The 18,722-nt window shown below is 28.0% G+C and overlaps 3 protein-coding genes across 3 annotated transcripts; 2 read left to right on the forward strand and 1 right to left on the reverse strand.

Moving 5' to 3' along the window:
- LOC113387682 (histone deacetylase Rpd3-like) lies at positions 1–2,100 on the forward strand. The gene is given in 5 exon segments (XM_026625042.1): positions 1–107; positions 175–292; positions 365–1,405; positions 1,408–1,479; positions 2,021–2,100. Coding segments are annotated over 5 exon segments (1,374 nt in total). The 5' UTR covers positions 1–32; the 3' UTR covers positions 2,089–2,100.
- Positions 2,101–2,858: 758 nt separating this feature from the next.
- On the reverse strand, positions 2,859–11,067 carry LOC113387847 (pleckstrin homology domain-containing family F member 2-like). Its single transcript, XM_026625228.1, has 8 exons — positions 10,931–11,067; positions 10,385–10,453; positions 5,726–5,917; positions 5,501–5,626; positions 4,974–5,080; positions 4,376–4,509; positions 3,540–3,657; positions 2,859–3,059 (listed from the first exon to the last, which is right to left on the reverse strand). Exons 1-8 carry the CDS (start codon positions 10,944–10,946, stop codon positions 3,009–3,011), a joined length of 813 nt encoding a protein of 270 aa, XP_026481013.1. The 5' UTR covers positions 10,947–11,067; the 3' UTR covers positions 2,859–3,008.
- Positions 11,068–14,410: 3,343 nt separating this feature from the next.
- On the forward strand, positions 14,411–16,229 carry LOC113387808 (DNA-directed RNA polymerase III subunit RPC3-like). The gene has a single exon (XM_026625186.1). It carries the CDS (start codon positions 14,602–14,604, stop codon positions 16,171–16,173), a length of 1,572 nt encoding a protein of 523 aa, XP_026480971.1. The 5' UTR covers positions 14,411–14,601; the 3' UTR covers positions 16,174–16,229.
- Positions 16,230–18,722: the final 2,493 nt, after the last annotated feature.

An 18,722-nucleotide genomic window follows, 5' to 3' on the forward strand; every position in this document is an offset into this window, starting at 1 on the left:
ATTGGAAATTACTATTATGGGCAAGCCATCCCATGAAACCTCATCGTATACGCATGACACACAATTTATTATTAAATTATGGCTTATACAGAAAAATGGAGATTTATGTGAGCATATATATGATAAAATCATGTCTTCTTGGAATGTATGTTTATTTAATTATTATTTCTATAGAGACCTCATAAAGCTACTGCCGATGAAATGACCAAATTTCATTCAGATGATTACATTAGGTTTCTGAGGTCTATCAGACCTGATAACATGTCAGAATATAACAAGCAGATGCAAAGATGTAAGCTGGTTTGATGTAATAGATATGTAAAAGTCTTAAAGTCGTATATACTAATTGGATATGGTATTTCAGTTAATGTCGGTGAGGATTGTCCAGTATTTGATGGTCTCTATGAATTTTGTCAATTATCAGCTGGTGGGTCCGTTGCCGCAGCTGTTAAGTTAAATAAGCAAGCAAGTGAAATTTGCATCAACTGGGGCGGTGGTTTGCATCATGCAAAGAAATCTGAAGCCTCTGGTTTCTGTTATGTAAATGATATAGTTTTGGGTATATTAGAATTACTAAAATATCATCAAAGAGTATTATATATTGATATTGATGTTCACCATGGTGATGGAGTCGAGGAAGCATTCTACACTACAGATCGTGTTATGACTGTAAGTTTCCATAAATATGGGGAATATTTTCCAGGCACCGGAGATCTTAGAGATATTGGTGCAGGTAAAGGCAAATATTATGCAGTTAACATTCCTTTAAGAGATGGTATGGATGATGAGTCCTATGACTCAATTTTTGTACCCATAATTTCAAAAGTAATGGAAACTTTTCAACCATCTGCGGTTGTTTTACAATGTGGTGCAGATTCTTTAACCGGTGATCGTTTGGGCTGTTTCAATTTAACAGTCAAAGGTCATGGAAAGTGTGTTGAGTTTGTCAAAAAATACGGCCTCCCGTTCCTCATGGTTGGAGGTGGAGGTTATACTATTAGGAATGTATCCAGATGCTGGACATACGAAACATCAGTAGCTTTGGGTTGTGAAATTGCAAATGAATTACCTTACAACGACTACTTTGAATACTTTGGTCCAGATTTCAAACTGCACATAAGTCCAAGTAATATGTCCAATCAAAATACAAATGAATATCTTGAAAAAATTAAGAATAGACTATTTGAAAACCTAAGAATGCTTCCACATGCTCCGGGTGTGCAAGTCCAGGCAATACCTGAAGATGCCGTGAATGATGAATCGGATGATGAAGAAAAAGTGGATAAGGATGAGAGGCTTCCACAGAGTGATAAAGATAAGCGTATTGCTCCAGACAATGAATACTCTGATAGCGAAGATGAAGGAGAAGGCGGCAGGAGGGATAACAGGACATACAAAGGGCAGAGGAAAGACCTAGGCTGGACAAAACTGATGGCTCCAAAGAAGGAGATGTTAAAATTGAAGATAAGGAAGTGAAAGGTCAGTATTGGAAAAAATTGGCTGGTTGCCAGAGATTTGTCCTCAGATTAATTTAAAAATTTGATATAACATTTGAGATTTTTACTGCCAAAAGTGTGTATATGTGTGTGTGTGTACATATATATGAATGAGTTTTATTCAAAATTCGACGCTCTACAAAACAAATTTTAAAAAACCTGTTTTGTAAAGCGACAAGTTTTCAATAAAAGATAACATGAATTGTCACTTTTAATTCATTTGTCATTAAGCTATACTTAAAAACATTTTCAAAATTTTGGAAAAAAATTTCTTATTTCTATGCAAAACTTTGAATTGTGCACTATCTAAAAGACAATATTGAAAGCTAGAACTTTTATAGAATTTTTTGTTTATCAATTTGGAAGAATTTGAGCCCCTGGGAGCAATAAAATTAGAAAAATGTCCATATTAAGGACCACCATAATACATATATATATATATATATATATATATATATATATATATAAACAATTATGTTTATCTTTGATTTAAGTTGAAATCACTTACAATTATTTATTTGCAGAAGAGAAAGAGGATCTCAAAACAAATGCATCGGATGAAGCAAAGAAAGAGCCGTTGCCAAACCCCTGATAAAAAAAAAATGAACAAATATGAAAATGTACATATTTGAGCAAATAATTTCATTTTCCAACTCTTTGACAAATTATGTTGTCAATTTTTGTTATTTGTTCAAATAATCTAAATGTGCTATCATGAAAACATTATTATATTTATATTTGCACTTCCAACTTATTATTTGAAATTTTTTTAACTAAAAATGGACATGATTGCTGTTCGTATTGAAATGTGAACTCGATTTAATAATTATTTGAATGTGATCTGGTGAATTGTAGTGACTAGCCCGTTTTAATAAGCAATATAATTTTATTAGCTGTATATTTTATGGCTATAACATAATTTATTATTATATTTCAATTTTTTAAATAAATAAATAGAACATGTATCAATGATTGAGTTTTCAAATTCTTGCAGGTTAGTAATATACGCTTGATATGTATGTAGATGAAAGAAATGTTTAGAATTGCAAAGTTTACTTGATCTCCATAATTTTCTACAATTTCATAAGAACTTTAGGTCTTTTATAATAGTGCTCGTAGAAAAAATATAATATACAAAGATAATTATTATTCATATTTTTTTATAATGTATATGTATATACTCTTAACAGTATTCTTTATGCAAGATAACAATACTTTTTGTTAAAAACAATTAACTAATTTCGTACTTGGTACAAATTCTTTCTTGGCAACAACCTAATTGAAGATTTAGAATGTTTCCTACATATAAAACAATTATTGAAATGCATAATATTAATTATTAGTTCATTGATAGTTACTCTTTATGTCTATACTTATATTAGTTAGTGATTTTATATATATATGTAGTGTTTCACATATCACTATAACAATATTTTGTGCTTAATAATTATATTTATAACAAATTCTCATAAAAATATATACGCCTTTCTTTTTTTTAGTTAAAATCTTTTATCACTGTTGTGAAGTATCTTCATTTTTGTCACCGTCACCATAAAATTTGGGCTGAAAGAGATCAAAGATTTAGACATATAGAGTGAGGGATATAATATGTAAATCATAGAACATGCAAAGTTGAAAAAAAAAAAAAATCCATCAGAAATATATTCAAAATATTTCCCCTAATTTTTTTCTGCTAAAAGGATGTTCAATAGTAGAATTTTGCATATTATTTGTGACCTTATCACATAATTCAGTAACTCATCAACTAACTCATCATAAAATAAATGTTTAAAAAAAAAAGAAAACATGCAAATTAGAACACTCTTTAAATGAAACTCAGATCACATCATCGAACGACACAACTTACATATACACAATAAAATTTTTGTCAAATTTTTTGTAAACTGCCCATATAGTGGCTTTGAAATCTCTGTAATAATTAATAATGCATTTATCATGTCTAGATATTTGTATATACTTTAAAATCTGCTAAATGCAAATGAATAATATTGAATAATTTTATTATTAGCCAAGAAAACTTACATTTTCATGTTCAGTTTGAGGATTTCTGCCATCATCTTCATCATCGGTATCGTCTTCTCCTGAAGATTCAGCTGAACCGCTTTTTTGTTGATCTTTTCCATCTATAAATGAAATCAGGAATTTTATAATTATGATTTATGTATAGCTTTATATTTTAATGAATAGTTCATGTAAGAATTGAAAAATAAAAAATTGGTTCATTATATTTAAGATATTGTTATTTGTTTGGATTAAAATTTTTCAGTAAAAGTATGAAACATTCCCAAATATGGCTTTTGAACATTTTTATATATTTTATCTAAATGCAGGTGTGAGTGGCATTTGCTTTAAAGCAAGTTGCATGTTTCCTGATAAAAGAAAGTAACAATGTAAATAAAAAAAAATAATAAGATAATGAGAATTAAGATTAAGCTATTTAGATAATATCTTACAAAAATCTTCAACAGACTAACATAAAGTTTAATTATAAAATAAAACTAAAAACTTTCATAGATTCTTGATTTAATGTAATTACATAAAATACTGAATTACTGTAAAACTTTATGATATTAGAAATATTGAAGAATATCCAATTTTTAAACAAATATGCTAGTTATACTCAATAAATTGTTTGAAATATATATTTTAATTTCAGTATTTCAATGAAAATTTCAAATATTTGTAAATAATACTTCAATTATTTATTATTTCAAATTGATCAGTCAATGATAATTAAATCTATATATTATAAATAAATGTATAAAAATCTAAATTTCTAAAAATACTAATTTTGGTTTATTTAATTAGACAGTAAATAAAATGAATAAATTTTTAACATTACCACTTTTAGTATAGTCTTGTTGCTTTGCTTTGACAGTGAGTCGTAACACTGCATACAAACTCTCAAAGGTTTACTACTTTGTCCAGGGTAACAAGAATTTTTAGCTGAACATGGACCGCAAACTACTGCTCCACATTTACGACAATGATGCTATGAAAAAAGAATCATTACAATACAAATATATTTATCTATATTTAAAATATTAAAATAAATGTTTAAAACATAATATAGATATATTTTTCCCGTAGACTTAAATGTTTTAAAATTAATTTCATTTATAAAATAAAATTAATATGTATTAATTATGTTATATTTTCAATTTTTTTTTCATATAATTGTTTTTTCAACAAACTATAGGACTATTCTAATATAATAAAATAGATTTTCTGCGTTAAATTAAAAAATATATATTTTATTTATTTAAAAAATATTTAAAAAGCTGGAATTATTACTAAAATTTTTTAATTCTTTTGTATTTAGACTGGATTGTTTTACACAAAAAGCTATTTCAATTTAATATGAAGTTCATAGTTAAATTGAAAAATATATTACATTTACAATAATTATTATTATGAAAGTTATTTCCCAGTATTAATTTATATTAATGCTCTCACCCTGCGAACAATCATTGTGAATTGAGTCTTTTTGCAATGCATGCACACTGTTGCTTCATTATCGGGTACCCAAACTGCTGCGTGTTGTTCGACAGCCTTTTTGCCACCTGAAAAAATAAATACATTTATATAATTTGTAAAATAGAAGTAATTATGAAATTACTTATAATAAATTCAGTTTAATTCACTGTGTTATAAATATTTACATCATTGTATGTGAAAAATATGCATAACAATTGTTTTTAAATTTATTTAATCCTGCACAACTATAATTTTTTTGTTCTAATGTTCTAATAAACTGTACAAACAAATTTTATTACAAATAAAATTTAGCATTAAGTAATTACAGTTAAAACCTGCATTAAAATTTCTGTTAAATTTATTTGTTCAAATTGCAGAATATTTGAACAATTCTTTTTATAAATATTTGAAACCTGGGGTTACAACCAATTTTCTGAAAATATTACTGTTCAATTATGTATTTTAAATTTATTAAACAAATAGAGATATCTTCTATTAAAACTTACTTTTTCTTAACAGATCTTCTATGCATTTATTAATATGAGCCATCCACTCCTGTTTCTCAGTCGCTGTTGCAGCTGAGACTGCAAATGATTTTGAGGCAGTCCTTATTAACCAACTATTAAGGAATTCTAAAAATTAAAACAAAATATTTAGATGAAAATAAAAATTGAAAAATAGATTTAAGTAGAAAATTTAATTGAAATCGAATATTTATTTATAGTTCTTACGAGAATCATCATCCAGACTTTGAAGTTTGACTTCCTCTAATGGAATTATATGTTGTTTATTATATTTCTTTTTATTGATGACTATGTTTCCGTAAACTAAGATATCGTTAAACAAAAAAAACTGTCTTGCTTTTGGTTTCTTTCGGCACATTTTTGTTAGAACTCCTTCACCGACCAGCACACGACCCCTGACTGGCCAATGGCTAGGTGATAGAAATCGAAATTCAAATATAAATTAAATAAATAATTATTAAATTTTGATTTCTTATAAAAAATTAAAATCTTGTAAGAAATTCTTGATAACAATTTAAACAAATACAGTGGTACCCTGATTTACGAGTGACTCTCACATATGATGGGGTTTTGAGATACGAGTCGCAAAACAGCGATTCGTTGTTTCGACATGCGAGCAAAATTCGAGATACGAGCCTTGACTGAGTTTTAGGGTTTTCTAGGAAAATATTGATGGCAAATAAAAATATGATAAATTTCGTCATTTGCAACAATGACTTTCCTACTATAGAAATATTTTTGCTGTTTTATGGTAGTAATTTTTTTATGATTTTACTGATGACTAAAGTCATATCAAATTATATATTAACTAGTGGTGAATGGCATCGTTCCTGAAGGCAAATGTGCTGGAACTTCCGTACCGCATTGCAATATACGAGGGGATATTAAATGTTTTCAATAGATTATTATAAATACTGTAACTTATATATGTATACAGAAAAGTAAATACACAAAAATTTAATCAATCGGATTTAAAATGAAGGACATTGTCTAATATTTATAAGAATTATATAAACTGAATGCAAAGTTATAATTTATTTAAAGTATATTAGTGGCTTTGGAACTTTAGCCTAGAAAAAAAAAATTAAAATTATATTTTCGATATTCAAATTTTTTTTTTTTAGAGTGTTTAGAATTTTTTCCAAAAGCAATCGTCGTTTTGTCAAAACAAGTAAAAAGTTCTTTGAATCTTTCATTCAAATCGGATGCTTTGTTCTCTCAAAAAACTGCCATTTTTTGCATATTTTGCTCGGTATCTCCGAAATGACTAGACCATGCCTTTGCCAAAAACTAATAACCACTTCTCCCCGTCATTACAAATTGAATGTGTCTGAATCATTCCAAATCGGTTTGCTCCGTTCTCTCAAAAACTCGACTTCTATTTCTGCGCTCTTTGCCTCCGTATCTTCAAAACAGCTGGGACCATGTCTTTGCCAAAAACTAATCAGCACATCTCCCCTATGAATAGGAATCGAATGTTTGTGAATCATTCTTCAAATCGGTTGATCCGTGCCGCCCGAACACTTGGACGAATAATTGTATCATAAAACATCCATATTTTTGACTAAGTGCCCGATTTTGATTGATTTAAAAAACATTTTACTTCTATTGACTTACTTGCAGGTCCAGCAATTTCGGAGATACGAAGAAAAAAGTAAAAAAAAATGTGTTTAGTGGTCAAAAATGATCATTAGACATATGCACATTTTTAACATTTTTAATTTTTAAAGTTCGCTTGAAACAATTCAAAATTTTCAGAATTTTTTTTTCCAAAATTTTCAAAAACGTACAAAGTTTTATACTTTAAATGTGAATTTTAAATTTACAATTCATATTATTAATGTATATATTTCATATATTATCTATCCCTGATAGTATATATCCCTGATTCTAAGAAATATATTCTCAGATAAATTCATTCGGCATTTCTTCTTAATGTAAACATTCTTAATGTTGTTACGCGTTTTGTGCGATAAAATCGTCACGGTATATTATATAAACGATAAAATATAAGTAATTATAATTTTCTCTTCGAAAATATTCAAAACAATAGTTATTAATCATTGATCAATATATTTATTGACTATTTTCTCGAATATTTAATTCTGATTAAAGCAAACAATTTGCCTTCAGGCACGATTTCTTATCAAATCATATAAAATTAAACAAAAACAATATTTAGATTTACTTAATTAAAGTATATGACTCAAACAATGGGTGGTATTTCTTTATCTGTTTTCGTGATTGCACACCTTGAATAATAAAAACATGTGAAATAAACAAAGCCCATGTTTAGGATAGATAATTCATAGATTTAGTAAATTCTGTAATCACTTAATTAAAAATGCATGACTCAAACAATTATCTATTGGCGGTATTATCTATGAGTTTTTTCGATAGATTGCTTAGTTATTTATAAAACCATTTCTTTATTTATTCACTGTCGACGTTTCGGTACTAGGTACGTTCCATCTTCAGGATTTCATACAAGAAACATGATCTTGATAAGATTTAAACAATATGTTTAAGTAGAAATTGGTGGATTTTTAAAAAATGAATAAAATCGTGAAAGATATAACATTATTAATAATATGACAATATGATCAAAATGAAAACTAGTGGGATGTATCTTAACTATTTTCGATATACAAAAAAAAAATTGAAACAATTTTTTTTTCAAAATCTATTATTTTGTTGAAACAAGCAGAAAATTCTTTGAATCATCTAAATCGGACGCTTAGTTCGCAAAAAACTGCCATTTTTTGCACATTTAGCTCTGTATCTTCGAAATGGCTAGGCCTGCCTTTGTCAAAAATTATTAACCAATTCTCCCAATCATTACAAATTGAATGTTTTTTTAGATCATTCAAATCGATGCTCCGTTTCCTCAAAAATTCGATTTGTATTTTCTGCACACTTTGCTCCGTATCTCCGTAACGGCTGGACCTGCCTTTGCCAAAGACTAATCAGCACATCTCCCTATCAATAGGAATCGAATGTTTTTTGAACCATTCAAATCGGTTGATCCGTGCGCCCGAAAACGTGGCCGAAAAATTGTATCCATACATACATATATACACACACACACATCCATTTTTTCTGAGGTATGCCAAAATGTTCAGAAATCTTCAAAACGTCGAGAAATGAAAAAATTTTCAATTTCGATTTTTGGACGATTACAATAACTTACCCTACGGGAAGTTAATAATAATAATAAATGAATGGATTATATTTTATTATATAATCTATTATATTTTTATTATATTTTATTATACAATTAGAAATGTTGGAAATTAGAAAGTTTTTAAAAAAGCAATGACTGTTCTTTCCAATACATTGGACAAACCTCCCAATATGTACACAAAAAAATGAGGCAACATAAATTTAGTGTAGTTAACCATAAACAAAAATTCTCCAAAAGTACCCTTGTACAGTACTTTGTCAAAAATGCCCACTTGTTTAACTTCAATCCAAATATTTTATATCATGATAATTGCGTACTATTTTTTATGGGGTTATTTGCAGAAAGTTTTCTTTATACTTATGAACGCTTGCGATAGAGTTAACATCAGATCAGATCACAACTTGTTACATGATTCCTATTTAATTTTTTCACACTCTTGACAAATAATTAAAAAATCATTCTTTCTTTTCAGTTTTATACGTCCTTCTACTCGAAATTTACTTTTCTGTTAATGTACTTTATAATATAAACATCCATGTTAAGATCAATAGTTAAAGTATTTACATCCTGATATATAAAAACAATACGCACACACATACACACAGATTTTAAATCAAGTGTTTCTCCTTAAAATTTATCTGTTCAATAATCAGTTTGTTACCGAATTGTTATCCCATAACATCGAAGGAATAATACTTTTTGTTTCACATAGCAAACTCAAAAAAAAAAACATAACTAATAACTAATAACTGCATAACTAATAATTGCAAAATGTGTTCTTTGTCTAAAAACAAGTTAATAAAAACACTTTTTTTTTTGATAAAACCGTTATCAGTGAAAAAGTGTTAATGTATAATCAATCATACAGGTAATTATGTTTTCAGTAACCATTAGGAATAAGAAAAATGTAATGTCTACAATATTATTGCCAAAAAACAGCTGAGATGTGCCAGAAATCAAAACAATATGAGACACAATATATGTTTGCAGATGAAATTATATAATTGAATTTAATAAATAACACAATAAGTCCAAAATTGCATATACATTATTTTTTTAAACTTATGCATGTTGTATATTGGTTAACTTCACTGAATTATTTAAATACAAAAGAATATTTCTACTTATTAAAAAAAATGATTTAGAACTTTGTTTCTTTTGATGTGGAATATTTAGCAAGTTGATCTTCGATTGAAGAGTGCTCATATGCACCAGATTTAGAACTAAAGTAATAATACTTATTAAATTATTAGTAAGAAAAATGTAATTTAGAAATTGTAATTGCCGAAAAGCAACTAATATAGGGTACACGATTATAAAAATTATAGACTATCATATATCAAATCATTGAAGCAATTATATCGGTTGAAAATAACAAAGGTGATATTGTTATTTTACCATAGATACTATATTTATTCTTTCTGCATTTCTTATACTGATCAAAAAACTGCAGTTTCCAATACGTATATAGCTTATGCTAAAACCATAAATAAAAAAACATTATATGAAATATTAAAAAGTATAGGATAGGATATTAAAAAATTTGGAACCTAAATTGCAGACGTGGGTACAGGTTAACATCTGTCGGGTAGTCTAGTATATATATATATATATATATATATATATATATATATATATATATATATAATTCAGAATCATCAATTACAAAGATATTTTGTAACTTACCTGTCCAGAACTGCCGAAGCAGTTCTCCACCATGGCAATCCGCCTTGCATTTGCCTCGCTATTAACTAAAAACAAATAAAATAAATTAGAAATCACATACAACAAATTTCTACAATACAAAAATGAAATACATATCAATTTTCAAATTATTTCTTAAACTAATTTAACATTTGCATATGTTTTAACCAAATCAACTGTTGCACAAGTAAGCTGTCAAAACCTAATTTATAACCATCTAAAAAAACAGTTTCCAATTAAAATGTATATACTTACAAAACGTATATACTCACAAAAAAAGAAAGGATTCATTATAAAACATTATAAAATAGTTTAGAATATTAAATAATTATATAAATGTCTTATTTAGGTTTGGCAGGTAGAGGAACATTCACGCTTCGTTTCTTGTTACTTTAGTTCAGAATGTGTTGAACTTTATGTGACATACGTTATTTAATTTGCTGAATTGTTTTATTAATAAATAATTATTAATATTTAATTAAAAATAAGTGTATTAAATTAAAATAATTTTAATTCGAGCTCACCTAGCCTATCCACCATGATTCACTATTTTGGTACATACATGCACAACGTTCACATTTACAATAATGACATTTTAGACGGGGCGCTGGTGTATATAGTAATAGTAATATTTCTGATGCACTCCGGGTTTCGTCGTCGTACTTCGTATACATTCGTATCTGATATTTTTTTATATCGGGTGTGAATTGTTTTATTCGACATTGAATCATATGTTTGACTTGTTGAAATAACTATTAGTGCAGGGCATTGTGCTTCAAATCACATTACCGGAACTTCCGACACCGTAATTAATTTTTTTTAAAGCTCGGAAAAGAATAAATAGAATTGTTTAATTTTTTTCAACATTTCTGGACAGTATGAACATATTTAATAAATTTGAATATTGAAACAAATATCTTTTTTGAAAATTATTGAGTTTTTTGATAAATTTTCTATTTCTATTTATAAATTTAACTAGCTGTAAGTGGAATTCTGTTTTGAGGCAATTATGGCATCGTGCCTTAAGGCAAATTGCAGGAACTTCTCGTACCGTAACGAAATGTTCGAGGAATACTGAATGTTTTCAAATAGATTATTATGAATATTGTAAAATTGTCTAACATTTATAAGAATTATATAAACTGAATTGCAAAGTTGAAATTATTTGTAAAGTATATTAGAACTGTAGTCAGAATTAAAAATAAAATCTGAATTATTTTCGATGTACAAAAAATTAAAAAAAAAAAAAGTTGATACAAGTTTTTTTTTCCAAAATCAATTATTTTGTTAAGACAAGCAGAAAGTTCTTTGAATCATTTGAATCGGACGCTTAGTTCTCTCAAAAACTGCCATTTTTTACATATTTAGCTCCGTATCTTTGAAATGGCTGGACCTGCCTTTGCCAAAAACTGATAAACACTTTTCCCAATCATTACTAATTGATTGTTTCTTAGATCATTCAAATCAGATACTCCGTTCTCCCAAAAAGTCGATTTCTATTTTCTGCATTCTTTTCTCCGTATCTACGAAACGGCTGGACCTGTCTTTGCCAAAAACTAATCAGCTATTTTCCCTATCAATAGGAATCGAATGTTTTTTGAACCATTCAAATCGGTTGATCCGTGCGACCGAAAACATGACTGGAAATTTGTATCCATACATACATACACACACACACATCCATTTTTTCTAAGGTATGCAAAAATGTTCAGAAACCTTCAAAACGTCGAGAAATGTAAAAATTTTCAATTCCGATTTTCGGCCCATTACAATAACTTACCCTACGGGAAGTTAAAAATACTGTTTTTTTTAAAAAAAAACTTACTTAATAAAAACTCTTTTTTAAAAAAATCAATTTATATATAGTTTGATCCATATTGTCGAAAAGATCTGATTTTCCACCACCAAATAACATTTTTTGAATTTTTTTTAAATCTGCAAAAATGTAGTCAATTCTGTTAATATTAGGTTGTCAAATATCTCCCGTCCGCTTTTTTGCTCTTGGTTTAATACAAAAAGGCGGAAGGGAGATATTTGACAACCTATTATAAATTACTGTTAATACAATACAAGTTACTGTCAACACAATGTTTTTGAATCATTGAAATCGGATGCTTCATTCTCTCAAAAACTCAATTGCCATTTTCTGAACTCTTTGCTCCGTATCATAGATAAATAAGCATAATAATGCTCAGTATCTCCGAAACGGCTGGACCAACTTTTGCCAAAAACTATTCAGTAAAGTCTCCATATCAATAGGAATCAAATGTTTTTTGAAAAATTCTAATCAGTTCATCCGTGCTCCCGAAAACGTGGACAAAAAATTGTACATACATACGCGCGCGCACACACACACACATACATATATCAATTTTTCTTAAGTATGCCAAAATGCTTTGAAAAGTAATTTTTGTTTTTGAGTTTTGGAGAATTACTAGTGATGTTACTATACAGGAAGTTAAAAAATATTTCATAATTTAACAATTTACTATATACGTTTTGACAATGTATGTGTGCCACCATTCAGCAAGTTAGCAAGTTCTAAAAAGTTTTATAAAAACTTCTAAGAATTACTAAATATTGTAACAAATTTCATATAATAAATATATATATATACATACCAAAATATTTATAATGACGTTTTGACACTGTATTCGTACCATCATTCAGCAAAATAGCAAATTCTAATTTTTTTTTGTGGTTTTCTGAAAATAACTGAACATTAGAACAAATTTAATAGATATATATTGGTAGTTTTATCGACGTTGAATTATATTTGAAATAATTTGCAGCCCAATCGTCGAATTAAAAAAGATTATAAAAAAAAATTAACCTTTTTTTTTGAAGTAAGACTTCTTTAGACGCGACAAAAGAGTAAATCTGTAAAAATGTAACGGAAGGCCGTTACGCCTGAACTGTTCATCATTCGCTCGCGATGAAATCATTAAAGTTTATATTATTTATTTAATTACAGTGAAAAAATAAAACAAATTTAACATTTGTGGCGATTGTAAGAAACGTCAGTTTATTGAAATGATTTCGGTATTATTCGTAGTTTCTATTTATAGAAGTTATTAAAATAGAAAATATTTTTATAGGCAAGACAGATACTACAGCTGCTCAAAGAATAAGATTATATCGCAAGCGAAAAAGGAAAAAAAACAAGCAGTCAATAAATGGATGTTAATTTTAATTACATGAAGTAATAGATTATTTATTATTTCTAAACATTAGGACAATAAATGGGGATGTTAAAATTAACAAATATGTGATATTGAAAATAATGAAAAAAATCTATAAAAAAAAACATATACATATATACTAAGATATGGTCGAATTGAGTAAGTTAAATGTGAAGTAATAGATCATTTCACATGTAGTCCAGTCATTATAGTAAGTTTGAGATACCCAACTGTAAGTCTGTAAATACTTGTATATTGACACCTAAAAGTTGTCTCAAAACCCTACATATGTTTCGTACACCCTATCATATGCAGGTTTTGAGAGAACTTTAGGGTGTCAATATAAAAGTATTTACAGACTTATAGCTGGGTCGAACTCCGAGATTCTTACCTAATTTAAGCTTAAATGACTAGACTAATGATATTTATGAAAATTAAAAAGATAAAATATTATTTATTAAACGTTTCGACATTTAATAAGTGTCATTATTCAGCAGTGTAAAATCCGTAATTACAATGAATAACAAAAATTTCAAAAATTTCAAAATTTATAACAAATTAAAAGAGGAGAAATATTAATACCAAACCAGAAAAAAACACAAAAATGAAAAAATATGAGATACTATTTTTGTAAAAAAAACAAAGTTTGTTTTTATCTAGTTATTTATATTACTCTTTTTGAAAGATTTAGAACAAACCAGTTGAGTAAAATAATTACCGATGCCTTGTCTATGAATGCATTTACCAACCATCATGTAAAAATCTGTTGTTGGTATTAACGATCGTTTATGACGTTTGTTTTTATTCTCTTATGAAATGAAATATTCATAATTACATTATATTATTTCATTGAAATTCATTATTAAACTAATGAAATGAATATTATATCTATTTAAACCAAATAGCCAAAAAGAAGTTAGGTTACTACTAATGATTGTAGGTTTAGTCTTGCGGCACGTGAATTTTGAGGTTATTTTGTCAAATTTGTACAAAACTACTGATTTACCTTTAAAATGTCAGTTCAATCAGGTAAATTGATATTGAAAATTCTAACCGAGCAATTTGGGGAAACTATAGCAGCTGTAGGCTACGATTTATTCAGACATGGATCCAGACCTGTTGCTCATATTCACTCGACTACAAAACTGCCTATATCAGAAATAAAACACTCATTATGCATCTTAGCCAAATATAAACTGATTACCTTTACATCATCAGCACACCCAGACTTTGCTGAGTACGAACTACTGAATGAAAGAGTCTTTTACATAGTCCGGTACCCAAAATACATATGCCGGATAAAAGACAAGTACGGAGACGAAGCTGAGGTGTTGCTCGATGAGTTGCTGAGACTAGGCTCTTGCACGGCTTCAGAACTCATTGTAAGATGTCTTGCAAGGGTTAAGGAACAATATCCGAGCAATCTGTGTGATTTAGTATCTTTACGAGACAAATTTGTTGATATGGTACATGGTAACTATCTTTGCCGGTGTCCGGTTCCAATCACAGAATCATCGGTGCCTTCACTCTTTCTTGATGAAGCCCACATGTTTGTAATGCCTGATATAGACCTGCGAGAGCTATCTAAAATGCAAAATGGAAGTGAAGGCAAACCAGGAGATGAAAACGTTTATTGGGTGTGTAATTTTTCTAAATTTCATCAAGACATGCGTGATGAATTGATGATCAGTGCTATGACACGTAGGATAGATGAATGTGCAGGGGAAGTTATGAAATGTTTATTGCAACAAATGTATGTACGTACCGATGCTTGGGAACAACAATCTAACGCTATACCATTCGTGGAATTGAAACAAACTTGTGCTGAAACTTCTGAGGATAAATACCCAAATATAATTCCGTTTTTGGATCAGTATTTAAAAATTATTGTAGAAGATTCCTCACAATTTTTGAAAAAAATAGGGGATGCCAGCGGTGGACAGTATGTTATCAACGTAGCACTTGCTATGGAGCAATTGGCTTGGTGTTGTTTAGAAAACTACATCGTCCAACGGTTTTCTTCTAAATCCGCAAGAATATTCCGCGTTGTACGAACACATAAATTCATCGAGCAAGAGCTCATACAAAAACGTGCTATGATCCCCGATAAAGAAGCCAAACAATTAACATACGAACTTCTTGAAAACCATTTCATCAAACTACGCGTAATAAACAAAGGAGGCCAACAAGGATCCATAAAAAACTTCTTCTTATTCACCGTCGACTTAATGGAATCAGTATACGTGTTATTAGATATGACTGAGAAGGCTTTGCTAAATGTTATGACTAGACGACAACTGAGCATGCAAGAAAACATAAGATTGTTACAGAAACAGCAACGTGTTGAAAGCTTAGTAAACACAATGAAAATTAGAGGAGACCCTGAAGAACATATAAAAGACATCGAAGATACACTTACCCCTGCAGACCACGAAACAATCGCTAAGGCCAAAAGAGAAATGGACATGTTGGGAATATCTGAAATTAAATTAGATGAGACTTTATTTCTACTCAAAGTGTATTTATTCTATTCGAAGAAACCAGACACAGTAGGCAAATGCAATTGTTGTAATTATCGTCCATAGATAGATTATTAACAAATAATAATATAAATTTGATAATATTTTTACAACAGACGTTAATTTCAATTGCAAATGTTGTAATCATCTTCCATAGATTATTATTATATTATACAAATATTAATATAAATTAGATAATTGTTTATTTTTCTACAACAGACACAAATTTCAATTGCAAATGTTGTAATCATCTTTCATAGATTATTATTATTATTATTATTATTATATTTTACAAATATCGATAGAAACTTTATAATAAATTATGTTTATTTTTTACTTACTATGTACAGTCGCTAAATGATAAATTGTAAACACAGATATTGTTAAGAGTTTGACAAATTACACATATAGAATATATTATGAATACATGTAAATACAAAGGACATACACTAGAATTATATATATAATTTATGTTATAAATATAAATAAACTTAATGTTATAGTTGATCTTAAATGTTTAATGTAAGATATGACTGAGATGATGATCAATTTGATTCAAAATGTTTGGTGAAATTTATTTGCTGGTATTTCCACACATATATATATATATATATATATATATATATATATATGTATATATGTATATATAAATTATGAGTGAATCGAATATTAAATTAACTCTGAAATATGAACAAACCATACTTTATTAAGAATTTTAAATTTTAGAAACATTTCGAGACTCAGTTTGTCTCATCATCAGTCTAACAAATTTAACTTAAATCACCAAAATATAGATCAGAACTTAAGTTAAATTCATTACGCTAATGATGAGACAAACCGAGATTTGAAACTTTTGTATAATTTAAAATTTTTAATAAGTAGTTCAAAATAATGTTAACAGTTCATTTTTCAAATTTATATATATATTAGAGTTATCAAATACCGCGCCTTGTTTTTATATTTAAGTAGTATTGCAAATTTAATTATGTAATCTACTTTTTCTATTTACTTAAATTATGGCATAAAAGTTATATAAATACCTTGTTATTAACTTAATTTATTCTATGATTACTTAATAATTTTATATGTACATTAAAATTTAATGCAATTCATATTAGATATAAAAACAACAAATATATTAATAATTTATTTCATGTTAAAGAATATTATGAATACGAAATATGATTTAAATATCAGATTTACTTCATTAATAAAATTATTTATTGAAGTCATTTGAATTACTTTTGTAAATTTTAAATCTTTTACCAACCAGACTATAACATTATAAAATTGTTTGAGTTTTTTTTCACAGATATACATAAAATCATTCAACACGTATTTCAGGATTTTGCTGAAAATTTTTTTTACGAAAATATTTACGATTGAAATATGGATTTTTTGCTTAATTTCTATGAACTAATTATCTCCTAATATGATCAGTATTATTCTTTTTTTAATACACTCATATTGAAGTGAACTTTGTGATGATTTAAAAAAAAACATTGTCTTTGCAATTTTTTTAACAATAACAACCTTAAATATTTACAAAGGTTTTACTTGCCCTTACCCCAACTCAAATCGATTGAAAAATAAACATATTTTTTCTTTTTTTCTCTGCTACAAAATACTTTTTACAATTTGTTGGAGACTTTTTTACATTAAAAGATATTAAATATTTTAAGCCCCGCTCTCCCATAATATATTTTTCATTTTTCGCCAATATATACGTATTTTTTTTCGGCTTAATTCTGCAACACGTGTCAAATGATTTTATGTATAATATCTGTAAAAAAAATCAGACAATTCTAAAGTGTGATTCTAAATTTTGAGACCGATTCTGCCGCATAACCGAAAAATGTTATGGCAAGGCCATGTTATTAAGAACTTTCCATACAAAATATTGATAAAAGTGCAGTCAGGCGTATTTCTCAGGTTGTCAGATACAAAACCTAACTTTGTCAAAAAAATGATCTTAGATAACAGAGTCTTTCTGACCCAGCTTCATAACATACGAGTGACGTTGCAGTTTACGTGTAAAACGCCTGAATGCACAGCAAGTACATGACATTTTGACATAATTCAGTATGATTCAGTGGCATAATGCATGGAAGTTGGAGCGTAACATGACCTTGCCATAATATTTTTCTGTTATGCGGCAGAATCGGTCTTTTTATTTCACCCAAAATCTGTGCGATTTGTAAAAGAATGATAAGGGGTTTAGGACATGGAAAACAAATGTAGAGAACATTTAGAAATTGTACAGAAATTATAGGATTTTGATCAACATGTAGAAGAATTACTAGTACTAGATCAGAGATTGTGACGATATTTTTGTAATGTGACCCCCAATTTTGACTTCAGATTCATAAGTACATTGGGAAAACATATGTCACACACCCAACACAAACAACTTTTTTTATTTTCTGGACCCATTATTAAGTATGATATCTCGGCCCATTATTAAGTATGATCTGGAATTTGAGTATAGACCTTACCTCATACAAGAACCTACAGATCATAGAATCAAGCAAGAGCTGGTCTGTTATCTTCGTCCTAATAAATAAGTCTGTCGATGATGTCAATAATTATATTATATTGCATTATATTTGTCCTTA

The sequence above is a fragment of the Ctenocephalides felis genome, unplaced genomic scaffold (assembly GCF_003426905.1).
Source record: "Ctenocephalides felis isolate EL2017-DRISC unplaced genomic scaffold, ASM342690v1 CF-g0.4_SCAFFOLD_03572, whole genome shotgun sequence".
In the NCBI taxonomy this organism is placed as follows: domain Eukaryota; kingdom Metazoa; phylum Arthropoda; class Insecta; order Siphonaptera; family Pulicidae; genus Ctenocephalides; species Ctenocephalides felis.